This window comes from Leptosomus discolor, chromosome 5 (genome assembly GCF_034619465.1).
Source record: "Leptosomus discolor isolate bLepDis1 chromosome 5, bLepDis1.hap2, whole genome shotgun sequence".
Lineage (NCBI taxonomy): Eukaryota > Metazoa > Chordata > Aves > Leptosomiformes > Leptosomidae > Leptosomus > Leptosomus discolor.
In genome coordinates, this window is record NC_141395.1 from 71,174,131 (window position 1) to 71,194,996 (window position 20,866).

At 49.0% G+C, this 20,866-nt stretch overlaps 1 protein-coding gene across 1 annotated transcript; it reads left to right on the top strand.

Moving 5' to 3' along the window:
• Positions 1 to 4,802: 4,802 nt before the first annotated feature.
• Positions 4,803 to 11,048, top strand: LOC104339973 (lymphocyte antigen 6E). The gene is made up of 3 exons (XM_086465701.1): positions 4,803 to 4,885; positions 8,960 to 9,079; positions 10,205 to 11,048. Exons 1-3 carry the CDS (start codon positions 4,834 to 4,836, stop codon positions 10,411 to 10,413), a joined length of 381 nt encoding a protein of 126 aa, XP_086321827.1. The 5' UTR covers positions 4,803 to 4,833; the 3' UTR covers positions 10,414 to 11,048.
• The last annotated feature ends 9,818 nt before the right edge of the window (positions 11,049 to 20,866 follow it).

Consider the following 20,866-nt stretch of genomic DNA (forward strand, 5'->3'; position numbering starts at 1 on the left):
AGAGAGAGGATGCTGGTTTGTCTCCCTCTCCCTTTTATTTTGCCCCTCTTAGGTGAAATTCCTGAATATCCCAGTTCTTTTGTTTTCTTTATCTGGGTGTTTTATGGCTCCTGCCCAGTTCTCCCTCTTATCTAAACTCCTCTTCATTTGAATGATGTCAAAGGGTGCTCTAGAGCAGTCAACACAGGCCTTTTCTTTTAACCCTTGCTCTGATGTTTCTTCCAGGTGTTTTCACACACTTGCACATTCTCATTCCTATGTCTTTCCTACCAAAATTAACATTTCTACTACAAAGCTCCATAAGCCGAGCACCTTGCCTACAGCTTCAGCAGGTTTGGTCAGCCTCCCTGGAGCCTGGTGAATCCCTTGTTTACAGAAAGGCACGTTTTTCGTGGAAGGGATGGGGAAGGGCCTGAAAAGTCTCTTCCTCCCCAAAACAACCTGGTGATGAGGTCCCTGTCGTGGAAGAGGAGATGCCCCCAGGAACAGGAACCTTTACAGGTTGCTGAAGAACCTCATTGATGGTTCAAAAGAGGCCAGGACTGGAAACAAGGCTATAACATGGGTCCAAAGTTCACCCAGGAGATGGAGATAGGACTGGAGACAGATATACCTACTACATAGGCCAAGGGCCATCCAGTAGACAGGGTTGGAGACAAGGTCACAACCTGAGTCCAGCGGCCATCATGAGGTCAGAAACAGAGCTGAAGACACATTACCTACAACATGAGTCCAAGGTCCATCCAGGAGATGGCTGGAGATAGGCACACCTACAATATAGTCCTGGCAAGGACTAAAGGCTCAGGTTTGAGCTTAAATGGGGCTCCTGGACTCATGAGAACAATGTGAAGAGAGGTCCCTGGTAAGACTTGACAGGGCAACTAAGGCCTATCCATGCCTTCAGGGCATGACAAGATGAGCCCATTTGTAGAGGAGTCGGTTTATAATGCTGGAGCACTCTAGGGCAGACTTTCTTCAGAGGTAGCCTGGTCGGTCCAGCGATGGACATATCTTCCAGCACACTTCCAGCAGCCTGGAGAGATCACAGCAGCAATCAGAGTTTGACTTTTTGCCTGAGTAATGACCCCCGCTTACAGCTTCACAATTATTTTCCCATCAAAAGCCTAGAATAAACAAGCAAGACAGAGGGTGAGTCATGCAGACTTTGGAAGGAGGAGGTGTGAGAATATCTATTTCTCTGATATCAACCGAGCATGCACCAGCCAGCAAACCACCTTCACCTTAATGGCTCTGGGAGTAAAGGAAAACAGAAACGTTGACGTCAACCAGAAATGAAAGTTCATAAAGCTGACAACCTGATTGTGACTGCAGGCTGTGGTTTGAGTAGGCAAATCAAAGTCCTATTCTACTAAATAGTGCAGCCCAAAGATGTCACTGGTTGTGCACCCACACCTTCAGGAACCTCAGTAGCTAACTGAAAGCTGTCTATCTCAGGTCTGTCCCCACAGGCTGCAGCAGAGAGTGGTCTGCCAGGGTGACGGAGGACAGTGAGCTGTTTGGCACTGCAGACTGCAAGAGGGCTCAAAGAAGCACCTGTGGATTAGTTTGCCCATGAAAAACCTGTGTTTGGGGCATGCTTGGGTGATCCAAGAATGTTCCTGAAGGTCTTCTGGGCAACTCTGATCCAGAGCAATCAGAAGAGGCTTCAGGAGGAGAAATATCTGGGGGTGGGATGATGGTGAAGGGCTAGCATATGAAGTCAGCCCTCTCATTCAGCCAGGTGGAGCAGGACAGTGTGAGCAGGAGTTTCAGGGATGGTGCATCACGGCTCCAGCACTCTTTGCAGTGTAGGAGGCTGTGCCAGCATCTGGGGCAGTGAGGGTCTTTATGCCATGACTATGTTGCAGAAGACTGCTTTGGGCAGAGAGACTTGTCTGCCTGAGAGGAAACACACCTTGCAGCAAGGATGGAGATCTTGGTCTCCTGCTCTTTCAGGATAGAGAACAGATCATGTCCTGCGTCCTCTGCTCTACCAAACTGATACTCCATGTTTTACAGCGACATAGATTTGGCAGGTGGAATAGGACTTGTCCACAGAGCAGTTCCTGTCCTCTCTGGCAGAAGAGAAATCTGAACACCTCTCATCTCCAGAGAGTTATGTAACTATTGAAAAGTAAGGACTTTGTCCCCTTCCTGTGGCATCTATACAAGGCAGTTTTAGCAGCTTGCTCCACAAACCAAACCAGCTTTGTTCCACTAACTGGGGAAACACCTCATTTGCAAATTTGATTGAGGTTTAGGTGCCCCACAGAGGCCCATGTGCACAGCCCTGGCCAGGCTCAGGAAGTCTCACTCAAGCCCTGAAACAGAAATGTGGCGGTGAAGGAAACTCTGCATGCCACCCGGCTCCACAGAAGCTGAGCAAGCTTTTAGTGGGCCCACATTTCAAGCTCAAACTCCTGAAGTGCCAGTTCAGCACCGAAGCCTTCCAGACCTAGCAATTCTAATTGCTGCAGCCATCTCTGCTGCTCTGCTTCCTTGACCCATGAAGGAAGCTGCCATACTCTTCATTTCCTGATTTTAAAACTAGCCCTTTCTCCCCATCATGCAAGCAAACCTTGAAATATTTACTCTAGCATTAGTTCGCTTTATGATCCAGCTGCTTCCTTATCTCCTTTTCCCTTAAGCATGGTTTTTGTACCTATGTCCACCTTTCTCCAGCACAGACCACCTTCCTGTTGCTGGACCCTACCCCTGCCGCCTTTCTTGCTGCCTCCTTTTTTTGTGAAGAGACATTTTTTTGCCTTGCATTCACAGTATGAAGCCAATGGTTACACAAAGCCCTCCAGCAACTCCCAAACTTGCAAGAAGAGGCTGGAGCATTCAATGTGGTGTTTCAATACGTGTTGATCTAGAACAGAAAGCCCTGACATCGGAGTTACCCTGTTGAGCTTTGCAGTCTGCTGTCCCACACCATAGCCATGGTAAGGAGATGGGAGACATGGGCTTAGACCAGCAAGATTTCAGAAGGGCTTCCTTGCCTGGTGCATCTTCCACCCTAGAGGATTGGTTCCCAGTCACTCCTCTGTTTGTGGCATGCTGTAATAAAGCTGTCCCCGCCCAGCCATTTCAGTAGTATTGGGATGACTCCAGATCCTGTGGTGAGTTGTTTCCCATGTGACTCTTAGGTCCTCTCTCTTCCTTCCTAACAGCAGATGGGTCCTGTCCAGGAAACAGTGGAACTGAAAACGTTAAATTTGTGTGAGGGAGAAAACCAGAAAGCTGTATGCACTTGTACACTTCTCAGGGGGATGAGGGGAGTGTACAAGACATCGAAGGAACAGGAGAGTTGAAGGAATATGCTATACCTTCCTGATACCCAGAAATTGAATCTCATGCGCTGCACCTCAGAGCTGAGATAAATGCTGTAAGATTGCTCACGGGTAGGCTACAAAAAGCCAGACCGACTCTTATGGGCACAGCCTGAACTTGGTCTGTATGAGACATGGGTCTTGTGAGTCTAACTGAATTACGGTTGCTCAGGCTACCGCAAAGCTGAAACTTCCCAGTTTTTTAGTATTTGATTTGTAAACCAGAGAATGAAACAGTCACAGCAGCCCATTCCAGTGGAAGATATTAGACCACAGAAACACACTACTTACAGTCAGTTCCTGCTAGAATAACTGGCAATAATAAATAAAAATGAGCCATAGGAGAGAAAAGGTAAGTGGGGGTTTGCAGGTACGGATTTGTTTTCCAAGTAGAGGACTCTGAATGCACTCTGACAAGACAGGAGCTGGAATTTCTTCTGACAGATGCATTTGCCAGGAAATGCTGATTCTGCAAAATTAAACCCATCTGTGGCATATAGAGTTTGTCAAACCTGCTTGTTTCTTGCTGGCTCACCAGCCATCTCCTCCATGCAGAGGCTTCCCTGACAGCCAGCTTCACAGGGTCCCTCACTCAATGCCCTTCCTGCAGCTAATTTCCTAGAGGACTTAGTTATTTCTGTGGGACCTGCTGAACCTGGGTCACTCCAACAAATCTTTCTGGTGGACTCTATGCTCTGAAGATTCATCCTGTCAAGCAGCCCAGGCTGTCTAGTGCCACTTCAGCTGCTGGGCCCTCATACCTTCAAGCTTCCCAACCCTGTATGTCTAATCTTTTAGGCTTAGGATAAATGTCTCGGGAAGTTGTTTCTCTATGTGCTTGGGTCTTGCATGGGGGCTGTGCATGCAGTGGGCTTGTGTATTCAGGGGGTTTTGCATGCAGGAGATCCATGCATGAAGGGAGTCCTGCATACAAGGGTTTGCACATGCGGAGCGTGTGCGCATAGAGAGTGGTTGTGAACGTATGGGTGGGTGGACGGGGGTGCTCAGGGAATCTGTGAATGAAGATGCATGGAGGAGGGGAGTGAGGCAGGTCCGCGTGGGACGGGAGTCCTGGATGCAGGGGGTTGCACTTGAAACGGGCTGTGCACGACTGGGGGCAAGCATGGAGGGAACCTTCCCACTTCTGCCTCTTCGCTCAGGAAATAGAGGGGGCCCGAAAGGGGGATGGAAAATGGCTTTAGGGAAGGGCCAAGGGAGAGCTGGCTCTGCTCCCGCGGGGGCTTTAAGACCTCTCGGCGGGCCAGGCGCTGGAAAGCCGAGGCGCCACGGCCACTGCGCGCTTCTCCGGCCCCGACCCTCCGGAGCCGGTAAACGAAACCAGGCGGGGCCGAGGAGGCGGTGGGGGGAGGTGGCGCGGGGCACGGGCTGGCCCGCGGGGCGGGGCCCGCTGGCCTTTCCCCACCCCCGGCGCCCGGCCCTGCTGCCAGCCCTGCGCGCAGCCAACCGCCCTGCGCATCTCGTTGGCCCCCACCGCCGCACCATGAAGGCGCTCCTGCTCGCTGTGCTGGCTGCGGTGCTGTGCGTGGAGAGAGGTAAGGGTGTGTGTGTGGGAAATACCCCCGCCACCACCTCTCCCTGAGGTCCCCCAGTCTCTTCCCAGCCCTGGGTTTGGGAAAAAATTAGGGGGGGGGGGGGGGGGGGGGAAGGAGGAGAGTGTGTGCTGCGTTCTTGCACGGCGGGCTCTGGAAGTTGAAGGCTTGCGGGGGGGGGGGGGGGGGGGGGGTGTGAGGGCAAAGGTGCTGGGGAGGACAGAGCTGAGCCGTGCCGGGGTTTGTCGCGGGGTGGGGGGGTGTGGGGGGGTGTCCCTCCAAGACCTGCCTGGCGGCAGTGTCCCTCCTGAAGCAGGAACTTCAGGGCTTCGGTGCTTGTACGGATAGGTGTGCCTCTCCAGCTGTGCATGTGGATATTTTGGTGCTTTTCCCAGTTGCAGCTCGAACAAAGAATAGGGCCGGCTCTGCTCCCCCATTTCGGTGCAGTGAGCCGGGATAACGGCGCCGAAATGGGCTGAGATGCAGCCGAGGGGAAGGAGGGTGGAGGGGAGATGGAGCCCAGCCCTGGCGATGGCTGATGGAGCAAAGTGTGGGCAGAGCCACTCGTGATTTCGGCTCCTGTTGCCCACCCCCAGCATCCTTTAGGGCAGGCTGCCAGCGTGTAAGGCAGCGACCCCCAAGGGACCGTGCCCTGTAGAGCGCATCTTGGGGGCTGCCCCCGAAGCTGAGGAGAACGTGCTTCCTGTGGCTGGGCGTTAAACTGCAAGTTGTCCCAAGTCCCAGGGTCTGCAGTCCCCGTCGACTCCATTTCTGACTCTCCAAACTCCACGGGGCCGTGCAAAACCGCATATTGTTTCCATATGTCGGTGGCTGGAGAAGCCAAACAAAGAATTCTGGGCCCTCTGAGCCCCTGCTCAGGAAACACAGGCCCTTCCTGTCTCCTGAGGACACCGGTGAGAAGAAACTAGTTGTTTGCAGCCCTTTCCATGCCCCCCTCCGAGTGGGGTCCGGGAAGCAACTGGCAATTCAAGCGTTGGGTCTCTGTCAAGAGCCCAGCTGGCATGTGCTCAGTTCCAGCTGGGAGGATGGGCTGTCCAGGCCAAGGCAATAACGGATTTCACTTTCCTTTCCCTCCCCCCAAAAAAACCCTTTCAGCTTTAAAGTAAGTTCTTAGCCAGGCGAAAGGGTTTCTTGCAGGTAGCTTTATCCCCAACTGCTTCCAGCATATCCAGGGAGTCTTTTGCAGAAAAGCTTTACTCCCTTCTCAAAGTGCCCTGAAGATCTTGCGTGTAGTATGTAAGGATCTGGTTAAGAGCAATGGAAAAGGAAAGAGCGTTCAGCATAGGGACCAACTAGAAAAGCTGCCGAAGCAACAGCATTTTTTACTGATGCTGCTGAGCTTCAGAGTGGGCTTTTAAAGCCTTTCCCCCCCCCCCCCCCCCCCCCCCCCCCCCCCCCCCCCGCATTGCTCTTTACAAGAATGGATTCAACCTCTTATCTGAGGAATTCCCGCAAATGATCTGCTCTGTTTTGGGAGCTCTTTGTTCCTCTGAGGAGCCGAGCAGTGAACAAATAAACACATAAATTCTTCTTGTGGAAGAGCTCTGCATTTTCTAGTTGGTGAAAACGAGGCTTCCCTTTTGCATTGTTCAGTCTTAGGCTTGCCTTTTTTTTTTTTTTTCCCTTGCGCCTTTTTTTTTTTTTTTTTTTGGTAGCCTTGAGCTCCGACTCTTTGCTCTGCCTCCAGCTGCATAAAATAATTCTGCCACCCCTCTTGTGCCTTTTGGCTGAAACACTCAGCTTGCTTGTGCTCTTAACTCTGCAGTGGGTTATTTAGTTGTCTGTTTTTCTGGGGCAGAAAGTGGCTCTAGTTGTGACTGCATATTTCATGTCTTAAACTACGTTGAAAGACTTGCCTCTACTGGAAGGATGTTGTCTATGTTCAGACAGGGGTTAATAGGTAGGTGTGACAAAGAAAAGCATGGGGACAGGTGGGAGATGCTGTGGTAGGAGCATAGGTTTAGTGGCAGGGAATTTCATGCCCAAAGGCACTTTAGTGTGCGTGTACAAATATTTATTTCTGATGCGTTTGTATCTGGAACCTTTAAGCCTTAATGAATAGCGCTGCACCACTCAACTCGTGTGGTCAGCATAGTGAGCAAATACATATGGGGATATATGTCCTGCCATAATGCCCACAGGAAGCCTTTAATCCACGTCATTCGTGGTTACAGAGGGTTCCTGTGAAATGGGGTGAGCAAGGAGGAGGGTTTGGGACAGGTCACTTGAGAGCAGAAATGTGCTGGGGACTAGGGAGCAGGAGGGAACTGGGCTTCACTTTGAGGTTCCAGAACGAGTTTTGGCCAACCCATGGAAATGTTCTGAGGGCTCAGCAAGGGACAATGACAGCCTATAGACTCAATGGCTGGCTTCATCCTCCTCCCCCTCTCCTAGTCCACTGACAAATCTCTCCTGGGGCTTTTGACTCAACTGGTGGCCCTGTAATCCTGGATGCTGTGTGTAGCTTGTCACTGCTGCATCGGCACGCTCAGGTGACTTGGTTTTGTTGCAAGGATCATAGACAGACTGATGATTGGTGAAGGATATATGAGACAGTCCAGGAAATTTTTGCTTAGGAGGTTGTGGTGTTGGCTTTGTGTCCAAAGCGGAGTCATTTGGTGTGACATTCTGGATCTCCCACTAACCCGCTTTAATCCATTTCCCAGAGTTTATGTTTTTGTTTTCTTTCCCTGCCTTGGCTGTGGCTGCTTAAAAAATCATTCCTCTGAGAACAATTGTTCATTTTTTTCCCCCAATTTTCTCATAAAAAGCTTTTATTTTCCTGAGAGAAACAGAGTTGAGAAGAACCTGAGAAGGTCATGCAGTCCCACAGCAGAGTGGGACAGCTGCTGCTGAATATTAGTCCAACTTATTCTTCAAAATGCTCCATGACAGGGACTGCTGAGCCTTAGCGAGCTCTCTTAGGGCTTCACCAGTTTCACCTCCTTAGGATAATCCATTTGTGGTGGGGCTGGAACAGGAGGTAAGAACAGGAATGATACTGCCTTGCACTTCCCATCCTGAATCAGCCCCCACTTTTTTTTGCCTCCTGTAAACACAGAAGAGAAAGGCAGTGCCTCATGGAAGGGCTTGCTGTCTGAGTGCTCAAAAATCAGAGCCTGTGAAACATTGGGAACAGACCTGCATATGTAGGTCAACAGTTGCAGCGTGGATGTGATGTTCTTGTATGTAAAATAGAGAGAAGATCATCTGTCCACTGCAAAGTGCCTGTGTCCCTGCTGAGTCACCAGTCCAGGCTGTTTCTGCAACCGTTTCCCACCACTGAATGCTATTTTCCAATCTTGCCTCTTTCTTGGGCAGATCTGAAGGATGAGGGATAGGAGCCAGCTGGTGCAGTCCATCCTGCTGGCACAGGATAAACCATTTTAGGGGACCTGCCATGGAGGAAGGCATGCTTTTTTTTTTTGCTATCTCTCTCCACTCCAAATTAAAAAGGCTGGTTGCTTATGCTGCCTTCATAGTGCTGTGACTTCCTGGGTAGTGGGACAGTGCAAGTCCTCACAGGTCTTGCTGCAATGCTGGGCTTGCTCCATCTGAGAAATCATTTCCACCACGTGCGCTAGCTCAAGCGTAGCCTGAACTTTGTGCCCTGCTGCCAAAGGCAGGTCATGGAAAGCTTGAACCCATGGTCATGCCTGGGGCATTTCCCGTCAATGACCATGGTAGCTGAGCTTAATAAGCCCAAATTTCAGGCTCCAGGTTGCAGGCCTGAACTTGCCTCCATTGTTTAGTTTCAAATTGGCAGCTGTAGCTTGAACCTCCTCTTGGTGCAAAGAAGAGCATGCCGTAAAGTGCCAGACTGCAGTTGTGTTGAGGCTTTGGCTGGCAGTTGAACCTGCAAAGGGCTTGAAATGTATCACTTAGGCTTGAACCCTTCACTTGGCCAATTTTTTTTGGGAAAAAACCTATCACAGGTTGATGCAGCCAAAATAGCAAGTGTGACTGTGGCGGCGCATGCCACATGTGAGAGGTGGGGATCACCAAGCAAAGAGGTCTCCCCACCAGCCCCTAACTGAAACTGCATTTCCCTTGCAGCCCACACGCTTGTCTGCTTTTCGTGCTCGGATGCATCCTCCAACTGGGCCTGCCTGAAGCCTGTCAAGTGCGGGGAGAATGAAAACTACTGTGTGACGACCTATGTCGGAATGGGAATCGGTGAGTGCTGATAGGACCTTCTTCTGCCCCTCTTGGCTGCTCTCTTGGGTCACCTGCAGGAAGACTTAACTTCCTCCGGCTGGAAAAAGGGGAAAGTTCTGCTTAGCGGCTGAATGTCGGGCCACCCCAAGGGAATTTTTATGAGGGACGTGCTGCCAGACGGAGTCATGTTAGAGCCACGTGCCTGCACTGATGCTGGGAGTCTGAGGGGAATTTTGGGGTGGGGGTGGGGAGGTTGCTGATGACTAAATGAAGCTTGTAGGATGCTGCAGGCTTCCTCTGTGGGAAGCTCCAGGGTTGCCCTTCCTGCTTTTGCCATTTGCTGAGGTGGTTCACCCCTGAATCCCACCTTGGCTTCTTTGCTCTCCGTGGATGAGGTGGGGTTGCCAGGAAGGGAGATTCGCAGGTTTCCTCCCTAAGTGCGGGGAAAGATCTGGGGGTTGTCTGTGTTTCCTGGTCGCTTCTCCTAGGGAAGCAGGCTGCTCTTGCAGGCCTCCTGACACCATTGCAGAGCCCAGACTGGCTTGCCTTGCTCTCCCTCACAGGAGGGAGGGGTGTTGTATCCCTGAGTTGCATAGTTCGCAACGTGGGCGGGTCGTACATGCACAAATGGAGGCTGGGAGCTTTTAAAAACCAGTCATCTTAGCACAGTGCTAATGGTTTACTATTTCCTGCTGCTAAATGTGCGCTGCGCCTCTCGCAGCCAATGCTCGAGACGCAGACTTTGCTCACAAGTGCCTCCCCGGTGTTCTGAACACCCCGTGCTCCCTGTCTGGCTTGAGGAGTCCCAGGGTTAAGCTCGAGTGGGATTTTTGAGATTCTTCACCACAGCCTTTGCAGTCGAACTTTGGCTAACAGCCTGGAAGGGGTGTCCCTAGGATGTTGCATGGTCTCTAGGGTCTGTGTGGGAGGTTATCACGGGTGTTCTTGAAACGTGTGGGCTGGCTGGGATTACTGTCATAGCCTGATGCCGAGAAGCACTTCATCCTCTCCGTGCCACCTGTGACACTTCGGCTATTTCAGTGCCGTTAATTTCCTTTTCAGAACAGGTGATCAGAAAGCTGAAACATTTAAACCCGTTTCCTTTTGCTTTTCTTCCTTTCCCCCCCCCCAACCTACATTCAGGCAGCAAGTCTGGCCAGTCCATCTCCAAGGGATGCTCTCCCATTTGCCCCAGCGCCGGGATTAACCTCGGCATAGCGGCTGCCTCCGTTTACTGCTGCGACTCCTTCCTCTGCAACATCAGCGGTTCCAGCAGCGTGAAAGCCAGCTACATGGTCCTGGCCTTGGGGGTCCTCGTTAGCTTCATCTACGTCCTCAGGGCTCGCGAGTGATGGGGCTGGCTGAGGAAGAGCTGTCTTCCACAGGCCGTCGCAGGTCTCATTAGCCAATATCTTCTCTGTTGCTGTCTGCGAGGAGATCCTCTACTTCTCATCAGGCTTCCAAGGTGGTTGTTTCCCAGACTTTATGCTCTTCCAGCATCGGAGACCTGGGCGGTTTGGCCAAGCTGTTCTTCTCCTTCTGTGGACATACCCCACTGCACTCTCGCACCTCCTTGGCAAAGGTGGATCGTTTTGGAAGGGTTTCTGCTTTTATACCTAATACCCCCTCCCTCGTTTCTAAGGTTGGTTAAAACAAGGCTGGGACTTGCCGAGACCCGATTAACCCCAGACACCACCCGGTCAAGCGTTCAGACGTTCCTGCCTCTTGCCTCTGCGGAGGTGCCTGGCACCTGTGTGCTCCAGCGCATGAGTGACCTGGGCATCAGGAATGGGTGACCTGGGCATCAGGAATGCATGACCCGAAGGGAGACACGTTCCCAGCCCCTTGCAGCTGCAGTCTCTTTTTATAAAAGTTTCGTTTCTTCTGATCCTGGGCTGACTTTTCTGGAAAACAAATGACGTGTACCTTGTCCTTCCGAGCTCTGTAAGTACCAGACCTGAATAAACATGCTCCTGTTGTTACCTGAGACGGGACGTGTGCTGTGTGTGTTTCCTTGCTCCAGACAGAGAGATTAGAAATGCTGTTATGGAAAACCCAAATATTATGGCTGGTATGAGGGCCTCTTACCCTCTCAAGTGGTATTTGAGTGCTTCATCTTAGCATGCCTTCCAGTTCACCTTTGAGCAGCAAGTCCATCTCCTTCCTGTCGCTGTCCTTTCTGATAAACGCCCCTGGGCCAGTTGGTTTCACCACTCTTGGGAATCGCCTGTTCCAGGTGCATGTTAGTCAAACATATGTTATTGGGGTCTGAGTCAACCCCATTACTCCTAATGGAGCCAGCGCACTGGGAACAGGACCTCTAAATTTAGCCTGCATGTTACAAAGACTTGGTGCCTCGATTTCCCCACTTTGGACTTGTGACAGACAATAACGTCGAAACCTAAATGATCCAGAGCAGCAGGTCTGTTTGCAAAATCTAGTGAAGTCAGAGGCAAAGATATCACTACTCAGATCTTTAGGTTCAACCGGCAACCTGTGGCTGATGGTGCATATGGACTGCGGAAGGTGACTTCACCACCAAACCTGCCACTCCTGCTGTCCCTGGGATCCCAGGATCTTCCCAGGTCTTCCAGCAACATTGCTTCTGGAAATTCTCAGCTGTCCTGTGGGGGTTGTGTCCTCCTGCCACCTTTGCATCGTGCTGGTTTCCTACCTGCTTTGCCTACCTGTGGACCTGCTAGACATAAAACAAGCCAAAATAGAGCCTTAAACTGACAGGCGAAAGCTTGCTGTCACTTGCCACTGATTGATCAGAGGTGCACTGGGCTGTTTTTCTCTTCTAGCAGCAAAAAATCAGGTGTAGCACTGTCACTCTTTAGCCATGCCTTCCTTGTACGTAGTTCTCCTGTTTAGTGTCACAAAACAAACAAAATCCTCTCAAGCTGCACACATTGTTCAGTTGTACCTCTGTCCCCACGTAAATGAGTGATAAACGGCTTATTTTGAAAGATGGTGTGCAGATGTATAGAAATATTTGCAACAAAAGTGGTTACATGTTTTTTCCTCTTCCTCTTCCCCATCTTCTAATTAAAATGACACGGATGCTAATGACAGCCTTTACAGGGAGGGAAGGGTCATCGTGATGTGACCTACAATTAGGTGATGTGTTTGGTAAGAATGCATTGCTTGTCTCGTTGGTCTCAGATGTGCCTTCCTCTGGTTCGTGCATCCTTCCTTGTCTGCTGGGGCCACAGGGCTCAAGGTGCATCGCAAACCTCTGCTATGCCCATATAGCGCAGGAAGAACTAGGGGAAAAAAAATCACAAGAAATGGGGTAAATATTCCCTGGCTTCCCTGTGCCTGAGTCTTCCTCCCAAGATGGTTAGAAACCTCATTTGCAGGGTTAATTTGTTCCTTGACACTTTGTGCGAGTAGATGCTATAGTGAGACCAAGGCAGCACCCAGAGAACTCTACCTTGCAAGTAATGGGGCTGTAACTTTTCTAGCTGTCTGGTAAAATGTATCTTGGTTTTGGATTCAATTATGCTTAAAACACCTCTGCTGTGAGCGAGGAGGTAAACTTAAAAGCCATCAGCATAGCTGTGTTTATGCCTTTATGAGGCTCTTGAGGATGGACAACCCCATGGGCTAAAGCTACGAGCAGGGTTGTGAGACCTGGTTGCCTCCTCCAATGGCCATCTCCTTCCTTTCTCAGTGTTTCAGAGTTTGCTTGTGCTAAGGACTCTGTTATGCAAGGGAGCAAGGGCTGGTGGGAAGAACATTCATCAGTCTACTTACCCTATACAAATAACAAGGTATATTAATGGTACTGCCAGGGGACAAATCTGAAGGTCAGTTCACATGTGTTCTTGAGCCTATAGATGATGAATAGATTGCATATGGAGATTAATTTTTTTTCCTCTTCGGTCTCTTTTTGTTTTTCCTCCTCATGTGCTGTATTCCTGTACACTTAGTATATGGAAGAAGAGATATTTGCAGTTTTTCCTTACAAACACATGGCAAAGACCTCGATGATAGATATATGTGTGTTTGAGAGAGGGAGGGTGTAGCAGGTTGTGAAATGCAAGAGATGTTATTCAACAGTTTAGTCCCGAGGATCGTATGATCAGTTCTGCCACCTCTCACAATTTCTGGTCCTACTATAGATTGTTTGGGTTTTTTTGCCCCCAAATCCCCAGCACCAGAAATCATGTGAGAACCTCAGCTGTTGTAAAGCCCAGGAGTGAAAGGCCTGAAAATGTGCAGCTGTAGTAATTAAAAACATTAATAATAAGAAGAAAATAAATAGCAAGAACCCAGCATTTATAGAGCGTTAAAACTGGTGACTTGTTAAACCTGATTTGGAACTTGAGGACCACGGTGGGACAGCCCTTAAGTGCTTTGAGTGTGTTTACTTGGACTGTGGAATTAGAGGTTGGAATCTCAGCAGAAAACTCAGATCTTCACCTTTTCTGACAAGATGAGAGGTTACCAGAGGAGGCAGCTTTCCTCCGTACAAGCATAAAATATCCCAGAACAGTTTTCTCTGGAAAATAAGAAAAGCTCAAGTCAAATACCTGCCCATTTTGGAGCATGCTGATGAGAAAATGGTTTCTGTGCTTCCATTCTGGAAATGGCCGTATTTCAACGGCAGCTGCTGCTGTCTACCACTATGCCAATATCACAAAGGCTCTAATTTTTGTGTACTGTCTGTACATGCTTGAAGCTTACCATGGCACCAGCCCTTTCCACCCAGGTTTGCTGGGTTTGCCAAAAAAGACTTAAAAATAAACGAAGTTCTTCCGACTGTTCTTGAGAAATTGTTTTTTTGCAAAAGGGCAAAATTTCTTCTTTTGGAAAACACAAACCTGATACGAATTCCTTGCACAAACAGACAGAACAAATAAGGCCGGTTGCTTAATCATTACTCAAAGGATCCACATCGTTACTCAAAGAATGTCCTTGCTTGGTGTTAATTTACTCAAGTTATGGGTTATTTGAAATGACATGCCTCCCTCGGATCCATGAAGGAGACTGTGGTCCCACCACCCCTGTGGGAAGCCTGGTAGCTGTGGTCCGGGTGACTGTGCCTACATGCTGGAATGGAGATATAAGCATCCATGCTCTCCTGTCTCTGGGAAAGGCAGATGTGGTGCACATCTGGATGCTTGGAGGTTTAGGGCCCTATCACAAGCCCCTTGCTCCCGTGATGCCAATGCTTTTGCACCCTGAAGCTGGGCTGTGCTTTCGTGATCATCCTCAGTGGTGAGGTGCTGTGGGTCTCGGCTATTAGGGATCAAGATGGGTCTGGATCCTTCCTTGGTTCTGGAGGAGTTATTTCACCCCTGGAAAGCTGCTATCTGAGGTTATCAAACTGGAATGGGGATAGACACACCCAATTTGCGTTTTGGGAGTGTCTGTGGTGCCCAGGGAGGTGAAGTTCTGGGTTGGTCCTGCCATCTACTGGCTTTTGCCAGACTTGGTAGAGATGCTTTGAAGCCCAGATCTCACAAGTCAAGGAGGAACTGTTAACACATGAAATTGGGAGTAGGGAGCCAAGAGTGAGCTACCTTTAACCAAATAATTGCATGCAAAGCAGAGAATCAGAAACATCAGAGACAGATTGAATGGTTTAATTTGTCCAGCTTTGCTCTGATAGTGTAAATTGAAAAATGAAAGGCTTAACAGACTTCCCAGGTCCAATGTTTTCCAAGGGAATGCTTTTTCCAGCCCAAACCCTACCGTTTTGTCAAACCTGAAACACTTCATGAAAATATGAGGCAAATAAAGTGTTGTAGAAAAAATACTGACACATTTTATTTCAGCTTTGTTGGATGTTCTTATTTCATTGAGATGGTTACACTGAAATGTTGCTTTTACTAATACATATATGTGAGATTTGTAATTGTGTATTACCTTTATTGAATAAGCAGAATAAAGAAACATTGATTCCTTTAAATATATTAACATAAGTGGAGTGTATGTTACATACTGTTTCTTATACTCTAATAAAAATATATGGAATTAATAAAAAAGGTACACTTGGAACAAAATTCTTGTGTGGTTCTGCAGGTATTACAGATACTACCTTTTCCTTTGTCTGAAAAGAAAGTGCTTGGGTTGGATTCAAAGCCTGGGGCTGGGTGTTGCGGGCCGGTCAAAAGGAGGACAGACGTAAAGCTGAGCCTGTAGACTATAGGGAGGGATAAATCCATATATGCCCTCTCAAGGCCAATGGAGTCTTTTCCTGGTGATGGATAAAGAATGGGGATTGTCTTTGCCTTCAATGGTCATGCTCATAAATATCATTGACTTGCCTGTGACCCTGCTGGCAATGGAGATGGGATTTATCCTTTGAGCCTGCGCTCTTTCTTGTTGGAAAGGGCGGCTATTTTGGGCACATAATGGCTCCTGCGTGGGTGTCTGTGGGCAGCTGCTCCTCTTCCCGAGCTCCCTGGGGCTGCATTGCTGCAGGGGCTGCTCCAGCCCGCTCCTGCCTGCAGACAGATACACACATGGACACATAGACATGGGGCTGGTCGCTTTGGAGACTCCCCCTCTGTTCTCCTGAACCAGGGAGTTCCTGCTGCTTCGCAAAGACATTCTAATTTTTGTTTAAAGCTTTATTATTTTTGGGAGCCCAGTTGGATCCCATGGGAGAAGAAGATTATGTTCCCTGGAGAGTGTAAGACAAATGCAGAATAACAGCAATGGGCTCTCAGGAGTTTCTTAGGAACAGCCACAGGCTGTCTGAAACAAAGACATAAAAATATCTTCCCTTTTTCCTGTATAACCCCAGCCTGGACTGTCTCCTTCCTGGGAAAGGGACGTCTCCGCTGCTCTCCCTCATTGCAATCCGTATTTTGCAGCCTCACTTACAAGTGTTTTCTTGGGGATGGGAGAGCACCAGTAGTGACAGCGAGTATTTTGGGGACTGGAGGGCATTGCACAGCAGGTGGTCACGGAAGACAACTACCTCCAAGAGGTTATACCTCCCTCCTGACTGGGGCGTTCCCATCCTTTCTTATCACATTGCCACCCATGTCACCACTCTTGCTGCTCTGTGGGGACCTGTCTGTCTCTGGACAGGCCCAGGATTGGCTCTCCCACATTTTGGGTGTTCAGAAAGTTCAGGGAAATGGTGCCATTTCTCCAAATCTAAGAGGAGACACCATTAATGTTTTGACACATGTAATAAAGCTGCTTCCTTCTTTAAGGTCCAGGTGAGCCTTGTTAAGAGATGTAGTAATACCAAATGCCTGAAAGTATTTTTTGAAACTAAACAACATGGGCTGTTGCCAATGTTTCTGTTTCAGTTGGCTCTGCAGACGTTTCTCACTGGCATCCTGGGGTCAGGCTGATCATCTCAGGGTGTGAGACATCATGTGCTAGCAAATGGGTCCTGCCTCTGCATCCCTGCCCTTTACATGCCCTCTGGGCATGCCCCCACTCTAGCCATGGCAAACACGGGTTTTGGAGGAAGAAATAGCTCTGGGGCTGGAGGGTAGTCTTCGGAAAACTGTTTTGTTTGCTAGTTTTGACGTGGAGGAGTCAAGAAAAGTGTATAGGTAGGTGGTTTGCGAATGAAAATTTGAGTGGTGCTAAAGGAAGAAAAAAATTGCTGAATCAAGAGCTCCACCTTCCTGCCAGTGCTAATCCTCTCCACTTTCTGTCCTTGTTCCTTTCCTCCCCAGTTCATGGGTATTGAGGTCCACATGAGAGACCATGGGGAGCAAGGGGGAAGATGGCACCTCCAGGCTGCAATGCTGACCTGAGCAGCAGCCGAGATGGGAGGAGACTGGAAAGATGGGAGGTGCTTTGTGTGGCTGTGGGAAGATGTTCCAACCATCCTGCCTATCATGTCCCAAGAAAAAGAGATAGAAAACAATGAACAATGTACCTTGATCTCCTTGCGTTTGGAGATCTGGCCCTTTCAGTGACACAGGGACACTGGGCTATCCGAGCTGCTGTTAAGTTAATAACTCTTGTCCTTTGTGTAGAAGGAGTTAAGCTAGCACAACTAAAATGTAACACATACAGCATCGAACCCATGGGAGAAGCAGTGTGAGCAGCATGCCTTGCTGTCCTTCTCCGTGTCAATTAACACAAACAACGGTTGGGAGTATTGTATTTCACCCAGATTCTTGTCATGCCCACATAACCAAGAGCAATGTCAAGCTGTTCCTGAGTGCCAGGTGCTCCTGGCTCCAGTTCTGTCTTCTCATTGCTAAAATTGCAGGGATGTAGTCACCCATTCTGTCACGAGAGTCTGAGTTTTGTGCATCAGGACCCCCTCCCTCAGCTCAGACCAGTTAAACCCACTGGTTCCAGGAACAGCACCCATTTAGTATCATGGTCTAAACTATTAGAGGAAAGATGACAAAACCCAAATGAGAGCATTCAACAAGGCACCTTGTATGTGACCAGTGCTCAGGTTCTTTGAAAGGGCAAGGTGTAGCTAGTGATGTCAGAATTCAATTCATGGTTTGTTCGAGGCAATTTAGGTAGACTGAATTTTTCTCCCTTTTTTATTTTCACATGGAGACATCTCATCCTAAAGCTGCTTGGAACCAAATGATTATGAAACCCGAATTTTGGAAACAGTGAAAATTAAAACCTACCAAAATAACCCTAAAAAAACTCCTCCCTTGGGAAATGGGCTGGGACATTTGCATTTTCTTCTCTTGTCGGAAGGTGGCAGTGGCAGGCCCCAGATCTGCCAGTGCGGTACTAGTTGGGTGTCCTGGGATGGGCGTGGTGACATACCCGGGCCACAAGACCATTCCGCTAAGGTACATGATGCAGAAGGAAGCTCATCTGGAGCCTGAAGATGAGGAAGAAGTGTGTTAGCTCAGCATACTCTTCACTATATCCCAAGCGTGGAGACACCGCAGCCTTTCTGCTGTTTCAGTTTTTGAACAATCACATGAGGAAATATTTTTTGTTATATCTGACCAGAATTTCCCTTCCTGCAACTTATGGCAAATCAGCATCTTCAAGAAGAGTCCAGCTCAGCCTTCTCTTTGAGATCCTTTTCTATGTCAGATGCTGTTAGACCCCCTGAGCCCTCTCTTCTCAGCCTGTTTTCCAGGCTGAACAAACCCAGCTCTCTCCTAACTCCTCGTATTGCCTGTGGTCAAGTCCCTGGCCAAACCACATGAAAGCCTGGGATCACAGAGACGTGGTAGGATAGCTCAGACAATTGAGGGCTGCCATGGCTGGGTACAAGGTGTTTAGGAAGGGCAGACCAGGAAGGTGAGGAGGGGGAGTTGCTTTTTATGTGAGAGAGCAGCTGAAGTGCATGGAGCTCTGCCTAGGGATGGATGATGAGTCAGCTGAGAGGCAATGCATCAGGATGATCAGCATAGGTGATGTTGTAGTGGGTGTCCTGATATAGCCCACCTGATCAGGAGGAAGTAGATGAGGCCTTCTTCAGGCAACTGGAACAAGCTTCCCATTCACAAGCCCTCATCCTCACGGTGGGCTTTAACCGCCCCAGTATCTGCTGGAGGGCAGCGAGGTTTCTGGAGTGCACTGGTGACAACTTCCTGACACGGGTGACTGAAGAACCAACAAGGAGGGGCGCTGTGGTGGACCTCATATTTGCAAATAAGGAAGAACTTGTTGGGGATGTGAAGGTAGGGGGGCAGCCTTGGCTGCAGTGACCATGAGGTGGCGAAGTTCAAGATCCTGAGAGAGGGGAAGAAGACAAAAAGCAGCATCACAACCCTGGAGTCAGCATGGGTTCACAAAGGGGAAATTATGCCTCCCCAGCCTGATAGCCTTCAACGACGAGTTGACTGGCTTGGTAGATGATGTGAGAGAAGTGGATGTTGTTTATCACTACCTTATTAAGGTCTTCAACACTGTCTCCCACAAAATCCTCATAGATGAGCTGACAAAGTATGGGTTAGATAAGTGGACAGTGTGGTGAACAGAAAACTCGTGGAGCGACTGGGCCCAGAGGCTTGTGATCGGTGGCACAAAGTCCAGTGGGAGGCAAGGCACTAGTGGGGTTTCCCAGGAATCAATGTTGGGGTCAATACTGTTCATCATCTTTGTTGATGACCTTGATGATGTGGCAGAGCTCACCTTCAGCAAGTTTGCAGATGATACATAACTAGGAGGAGTGGCTGATACACCACATGGGGGCGCTGCCATTCACAAGGGCTTGAACAGTTTGGAAGAATGAACAGAGGGGAATCTCAGAAAATTCAGCAAATGGAAATGTGAAGTCTTACATCTGGGGAGGAATAACCCCAGGTACCAGGACAGGATGTGAGCTGATCTGCACAGAAAGCAGCTTTGCAGAGAAGGAACTGAGGGTCATGGTGGACACCAAGTTGCACACACATCAGCAATGTTCCTTGGTGGCAAAGGCAGCCACCAGCCTTCCGGGCCACATTAGGCAGACCATTGCCAGCAGGCCAAGAGAGGTGATCATTCCACTCTACTCAGCACTGGTGAAGCCACAGCTGGAGTCCTATGTCCAGTTCTGGGCTCCACAGAATAGGAGATACATGGACACACTGGAGTAAGTCCAACTAAGGGCCATGAAGATGATGAAGGGACTGGAGCATCTATGCTATGAGGGCGGGGTGAGAGATTGGGGAGTTTTCCAGTCTGAAAAACAGAAGGCTCAGGGAGGATCTTATCAATGTCTATAAATACCTGAAGGGAGGGTGCAAAGAGGATGGAGCCAGGCTCTTTTCAGTGGTGCCCAGTGACAGGACCAGAGGCAATGGGCACAAACCGAGAAACACAGGAAATTCCATTTAAACATGATAAAAATCTTTCTTTAGTATAAGTGTGGTGGAACACTGGGAAAGCCTGCCCAGAGAGATCGTGAATTTTCCATCTTTGATGATATTCAAACCCAGCTGGACACAGTCCTGGGCAACCTGCTGTAGCAACTCTTACTTTGAGCAGAGGGGTTGGACTAGATAATCTCCAGAGGTCCCTGCCAAGCTCAACCGTTTCAGGGTTTGTGTTAAATCTGCTGCCGGTATGGCTGGGGGTGTTCACACTCCTCTGCTTTGTGACAAGTGACCATGAACTGGTCTTGTCTCCCACGGACCTTCTTTTGCCTGTTTGCCAGGACCATCAGACAGGCTGAACTGCTCACCTGACTGGGAAACTTCAGGGCTGCTTCCTTCACCTTTACCAGGGAGAAATGCTCTGGGAGCCAGAAGCTTTTGGGTCAGAAGCATCTTCATGAAATCTTCAAGCATCTGGAGGCCAAACCTGGGATGTTTCTTGAAGCTGGTGGGAGACAGGCTGAGCCTATTACCTAGGTAGTGGAGATATCTTCAAGACACTTAGGTTTTCTACTGGTTTGGGCAGACTGAACCTGAGAACGCACTCCTACCAGTCCTCAGCCAAAGATGTGTGGATATTTCCAGCTTCAATGCCAAGCACTGCAGTATTAGAGGGAGATGAAAAGGGCCTGGAGGCAAAGCTGCTTCCTTTCAGTCAGGTCATTTACTGTTTTACATGTGTTGTCCTTGTTCTTCCCTTCTGGGTCAATGAGAAGTGACTCAGATAGGAAAGTATCTCTTGTTCATTGGATTAAGTCTTGAAGGAACAGAGGGGATAATTAAAGCAGGTGACAGCTAAGCTGAGCAAGTGATTTACATTCCTGCATCATTAACAATGGCTTGGAAAGCTGGATAGAGCAAATAATCTCAAAACAAGTGATTACTGCCTCAGTCAGGGTTGATGGGACGGGAAAAGATACCAGCTTGAAAGCAAAAACAAAAAAAGGAAACTAGGAAAATTTGATATGGAAGGAAGACAAATTCCCACTATTTATAAATACATAATCAATCCTTTCTATGCATACTA